We start from the raw sequence: 6,032 nt of genomic DNA, 5'->3' as shown, positions 1-6,032 counted from the left end.
TTCTGTAAACAAAAGCACATTTATTGGTCTTTGGAGATTGAGTTGTGTGTTTTGAGCATTATAACTTTATTGAATATACAATGTACTGTAATTAGAATTGTGAATGTAAACCTATTCTGATTCAGTGTTATATAGTGTACAGAGTAATGACACAGAGCATGCTAGTTACATATCAGGAGGTGAAAGTGTAGTGGAATAAGCCTGACAAAGTTGGTTTATCACTTTGTCAAGCTTGGCTGTTGCCCGATAAAACTATTTGTCCACATAGTTGAATATTTGCCATCATCACACACTTGCATGTGGCTATTTTTTAGAAATTGTGGTTATCTATAAACTTGCATCACCTTCATTCTTGTTGAAGAATAAAGTGGTTGTGTCAGACATGAGTTGTGTTCTACAATTAAGTTCTTATTTTGCTTTAATTGCAGATGAAGACCATTAGAATTGAAAAAGGTGAAAAGACATGAAAGAGAATTATAAAAGAAAGATCACAGTAAATGATGTTAACTAATATCCACTGAATGTTTACTGAAGTAAATAAAACTCTATTGCAGGTCTGACAAATTATTTATTTGTGCTGAGTAAAGATTAGAGCACTGTTATCTAGCAAACCTACAAAAACTCCCTGATTCAATATAAATACAAATACATATCCTAACCCGAGTTGATGTGTGAAAGACAGAAAAAAAGGCTTAGCAAAAATAGCAGGGCAGGTTTGTTTAGTTTATCAAGTTCTCAGGAAAGTGGAGGAGGAGGAGAGATGGAGGTGTGGCCAGTTTCAGGTGGAATTCCCCTGAACTCATCTGAGCCAATGCCCCACTCCTTTAAAGGAGCATAAAACTCGACAGGTGGTTAAATGCAACAACAGGTGTATCTTTGCCTCAGAGGTACAGAGATACACACAGTGGAAATTACACAACACACCCTCACACTGCGGATTTTCTCAGACTATCATTCCTTGGCATCATATTCTGCTTGTGCTCAGGAAAAACTCATTCAGGTAAATATTTGATTCAAATGTTATCGTCATGTGTAGTAGTGATACAGACTTTTCTTATCAAACAAAGACGAACATTGTATGATGTATTCTTTGAAATAATATAATTTCTTGTTTGTTGAACTGGTGTGTAAACACGCATCTTCTTCTATGTTTCTCAGTGCATCCATGTCATCACCGTGCCTCAGTAGTGTTCTGACACATGCCAACCTCGCCATGTATCAGACTATTGTCCCTGAGGTCGTGGCACAGCAGCCCAGTGCGCTGCACAGCATCAACTCCCTGCAGATTAGTAATCCAGCATACATCTCTAACATCAGTGGTACGAGGGACACTCATTTCTGTCATTCCTGTAAATTGTATGTGTGATCTGTGTGATACCAACAGAGAAAAAAATGTTTCTTCCCTGAACTTTGAAGCCAGTCTGGGTTTTGTGGGAAGTTTCAACTGAAACTAATCTCACAGTAAACATGATCCTTTATTTTCAAACTTTAGCCAGTGACCATTAGCTCACTGAACTTTGCTTTGGCCTCATTTACACACTACTGGCTTAATCATTTACCAAGCTGCCAATGTTTAACTCAGTATAACTGTCAAGCAGATTAATTCTGTCATCTTATAGCAGAAACAGCTTAGGCTTTGTTTGCCTGACCTTAGAAACAGAAACTCAGACCAGGCAATGATGCAGATTGGTGTTAGTCCACATTAACAGATTGCTGAGCAGGCTGACTTGTTGCAGAAATTTTAAGAATGCTGACATATAATTTATATGGTTTGGAAAAGATAACTGTAAATCAAATGAACATAAATCGATGCAGGAACTCAGAACAAGATTTTATATGAAAATATACCATTTCTAGTTTGTCTCATTATTATGTATATCTCTTAACGCTCATGACTAATTATTACAGCTAGTGCACAGTGGGATCTTTCTAGAAACACAACATGCACACACTGTAGATTATAAAGTCATCCCTGGTTCTCTCTCTCTGCAGGTCAGTCGTACAAGCAGATCACCCCTAACTGCTGGACAGCAGACAATGTTCTTGAGTGGATCAGCGACCAAGTAGAGAGCACCAAATTTGATGCAAACACCCTGAGTCTGGCCTACTGCACCATGGATGGCCCCACCCTCTGCGAGAAGAACGAGGACGAGATGATCGAGATCTTTGGCCCACAGCTTGGCCCACAACTCCACCAGAGTCTGCAGGAATACAAGACCAAATATGGTAAAACTCCATTTGACATCATTTACAGATTTTCAGAGCTGAAAGGGAAGATTTTAATCTGAATTCAGAATCAGGATCACACCTCTAGCAATGCTACTTCCTGCCTGCCTCCCAATTCATTCAATCAGCTATTTTTGCTTCATCATAAAATATCAAAATCAAAATAAAATATTACTACCATGGAGTTTGACCACTTGACCAATTTTCCTAGGAAAAAAACTGCACATCATTCCAAAATATTTTGATATACATACAATGAAAGAATAAGTGAAAGATGGTTTCTTTGCTTAGTTCACAGAACTCTCATGAATAATTAATATTCAGTTTAAATCATTACAGAGTGTGCTTCACACTGCATATATCTGATGTAGAATTTTAAATGAAACCTCACATTTTATTGTTAACAATATTTGTCTGATATTCTCCACACTTCTTTTCAATTCAAGTCGTCCAGATTTCAGTCTTTTGGCAAATATTGAGGCAAATATTTCATTATCATTATGCCATTAAAGTAATGGTTCACCAGTTATCTTTCTGTAGCTTGTCTTTATGAGGTTTTAGGAGTAAGTGTAATAGTACCTTGTTTAAATGATTCAGGAAGTTCTTTATTTAGTAATGCTTCATTATTTACAGAAAGGAGGAATGAACTAGTATTTCACTAAATGTTTTGTAAAATTAACTGGTGAGACCATCATTACCAGGAATTTGGTTATTTTTAAGACCTTTGATACAGTCTTCAATTTCAGCAATATTACTTTCATCATCACAGATTACATGATGGTAATCATCTTCTTTTATACTACTAGACACTATATCTAGAACTGCCTGGGTTTTATGAGGGTAAGGGTCAGTAGATGTGTATAATGCTGGATAAAAATGAGGTACATGTTTTGAAATAACATGATTTTACTGATTGATGTTTGTTCTTCTCTTTTCTAAATTGAAAAAATATGTTGTATGTTTTCACCATATTCTACCGGTTTAAGTCTTAACCTTTTAAAAGCTCCTTTTGCTTTTTCTTCATATATGAAGTCTATGAGTATGTAATTTGGAAAGTATTGATATTTCTTGTGATGATAGATTTGTTTTTTTAAGAAAGAACCTGAATTTTTGTAACTATTTTCTGTTCATTTTTTCAGCCAAGCAATCTTTTTCCCTATTGCGATTTCAAATTTCATTAATTCCCAACTAAAACCATTATTTACATTTATACATGCTTGTCTCTGATATTATTGATTTCTTGTGTAAAGTATTTATCTTTTTAATAATGAACTGTTAAGTTTCCAGTAATTACTTTTCATTGTTTGAATGGAAAGATTAGTAATGTTTATTTTAATTGAATAAAAATATATAAAGATAGAATGCGTTTTATGTTTACCGTAGAGACTAGCTATATGAACATCATTTATGTCTTTTAAAAAGAATACATCAAAAGAAAGAAAACATAATTCCTGATCATATATGTTGCCCTTTCTTAAGATGATGTTTGTAATCAAAATTATTTTCTGGTGAAGTGTCCTTCATACTGATGAACTAAATAGGCCTCTTAACTTTGGCTACCTCTTGAAAAAGTCTATCGCTTGTAGATACAATCTAGGTCAGTTGGCCTTTTTTTTGTCTACATAGGCTCGAGTTTCAATGAAGAATGCAGTCTTCAACTATATACTCACTGGCCAATTTATTAGGTATACCTGTACAATTGTATGCAATTCAATGCAAATAAATATAATGTAATGCAGTACAACACCACTTTAAACTATTTTAACTATGACCTCAATAATAAATATATAATTTATATAATTTAATTTGCACATTTGCAAAAATTTCACCAAAACATGACATTTTGAACTTCATAAACACAGGTGTTAAGGCGGAAGTGCTGCACTGAATTGCATTTAAAGGTCAGATGCCAATATTCAGGTGCAAATATTTAAAGCACTGTGTGCCAAAATTCACAGCACACCAAAATAAAACTGCCCTTTATTATGATCAAATTCAGATCCATTTTCACCTATAAGTAACCACTGCCTGGTTTACGTGAATACATTTCTAAATTACCCAGTCAAAAACCAGAGATTTGGGTTGTGTTCCAAGAGGCCAGCAATGTAGCTCAATGCATATCCTGTGCTGAAAGGAAAACTTTTTTTTTCCCATTTGTTTTTATCATATTTAATCTCAATGTGTACAGAGCTACAGAGCCTCTCAGGACTGGAGCTGAATGAGACCTGGCAGGTTCTGGACAACTTCCTGAACAGTCTCCCTTTACTCAGCACCCTTAGATTTGGCCCAGGTACATATTTTAAAGAGATGTTACATACTAGCATAGCACTGATATGTGAGAGAATCTTAGGGTTAATGCTTCAATTTACTACCAACAGCTGAAGAAACTGATCGCAAGAAGGAGTTTGACTACAAGGATGATTATTATCTGACCAGTTTGACCACTGAGCCCACAGGAGACACTGAGTCTGACAGCGAATACAGCTCTTCATCAAACTGTCAGTATTTCATTCTTATCTTTCTTATTTTTACCATTACCTCACACAACTCTTCTGCTTCTCAGTGTCTCTAGAACGTTGTATATCTGAAACAAATTTCTCATCTGTTCAGGTAGCAGGTTTGTCTTTTCAAGCATGGGCTCACCAGAGTCTGGTAGTGGGGAGTCTGACCCAGAGTTCTCCTACCCTCTAATTTCAAGTGAGTAAGCAGAAAATCTGTTTGAAAATTTGTTTGTATTCCACAGTTTCAGCAATGTAAATGAGCTTAATGAAACATTAAATAATTTACTGTTGTGCTGACAGAGGTGCACATCAAAACTGAGAAAGGAGACTCTCGAGTGAAGCGCCCACGGGGGCGACCTCCCAAACTCAGCAGACAGCACAGCTGCAACATTTATCACAGTCCAAAGAAAAACAAACACGGTGAGGCCATGTTTTAAGAATCAGCATTCATGATGTAAAACACTGATCAAAACGACAGCTGTACTCGAACACTGCTTAGCTGTTTTACAAATTCTACTTTGCATCTATTTTACATCTTTATCAGACTGCAGATGCATATCTGTTTGACTTGCATGCTTATGCTTGTGTATTCATTCACACACAAACACACAGTTAGCTCACTGTACCCCACTGTTTGCCTGTAGCACCTCGTGGCACTCACCTATGGGAGTTCATAAGGGACATTCTGATCAACCCAGAGAGGAACCAGGGCCTTATGAAGTGGGAGGACCGGCACGAGGGTGTCTTTAAGTTCTTAAAGTCCGAGGCTGTGGCCCAGATGTGGGGCCAGAAGAAGAAGAACAGCAGCATGACATACGAGAAACTTAGTCGGGCCATGAGGTGAGTTTATTTAGTAGTTAGTAACTCCAGCTGCTTCATCAGCTTTCCATTGTGTCTTCCTGAATCATTATTATTAGATGTTCAAGAGGCAGACTGGAATACACTTTTCAGCGAATAATGGCAGGTGATAAAGGGGACTCCATTCTTTTGGTCTTAAACCTGGACTAACTGACACTTCTTCACCCTCAGGTATTACTATAAGAGGGAGATCCTGGAGCGAGTTGATGGCCGGAGGCTGGTATACAAATTTGGAAAGAACTCCAGTGGGTGGAAGATTGAGGAGATTGGCATGGGCATGTGAAGCATCAGTCATAGAGTGGGTAGAGCAAAGGAGCTAATTAGTTAGCAGTGAGCCTATGTTTACCAAGTGTCTCAGAATCTGTCCTAGAATCTGTGATGAAATTTAACTAAGGAATAAAAGCACTCCTTTGCTAGAGTAGGTTATTTTTGAAGCCTCCTACTCTT

General features: G+C 36.9%; 1 protein-coding gene across 1 annotated transcript; it reads left to right on the top strand.

The window, feature by feature from the left end:
* Nucleotides 1-904: 904 nt before the first annotated feature.
* Nucleotides 905-5,985, top strand: elf3 (E74-like factor 3 (ets domain transcription factor, epithelial-specific)). Its single transcript, XM_020599912.1, has 9 exons — nt 905-1,000; nt 1,159-1,319; nt 1,993-2,226; nt 4,415-4,516; nt 4,605-4,724; nt 4,837-4,923; nt 5,028-5,147; nt 5,372-5,567; nt 5,757-5,985. The coding sequence occupies exons 2-9, from the start codon at nt 1,166-1,168 to the stop codon at nt 5,866-5,868; spliced, it is 1,125 nt and encodes a 374-aa protein (XP_020455568.1). The 5' UTR covers nt 905-1,000; nt 1,159-1,165; the 3' UTR covers nt 5,869-5,985.
* Nucleotides 5,986-6,032: the final 47 nt, after the last annotated feature.

Source organism: Monopterus albus, unplaced genomic scaffold (genome assembly GCF_001952655.1).
Source record: "Monopterus albus unplaced genomic scaffold, M_albus_1.0 scaffold43.1, whole genome shotgun sequence".
In the NCBI taxonomy this organism is placed as follows: Eukaryota; Metazoa; Chordata; class Actinopteri; order Synbranchiformes; family Synbranchidae; genus Monopterus; species Monopterus albus.
This window is presented reverse-complemented; position numbering and strand designations above follow the sequence as displayed.

Excerpts from the sequence above, each read along its gene's own strand:
- elf3 (XM_020599912.1), top strand. The coding sequence starts at position 1,166 with ATGTCATCACCGTGCCTCAGTAGTGTTCTGACACATGCCAACCTCGCC. Across the intron at positions 2,227-4,414 it reads GGAATACAAGACCAAATATG|AGCTACAGAGCCTCTCAGGA; the intron begins GTAAAACTCCAT and ends CAATGTGTACAG. Across the intron at positions 5,148-5,371 it reads TCCAAAGAAAAACAAACACG|CACCTCGTGGCACTCACCTA; the intron begins GTGAGGCCATGT and ends GTTTGCCTGTAG.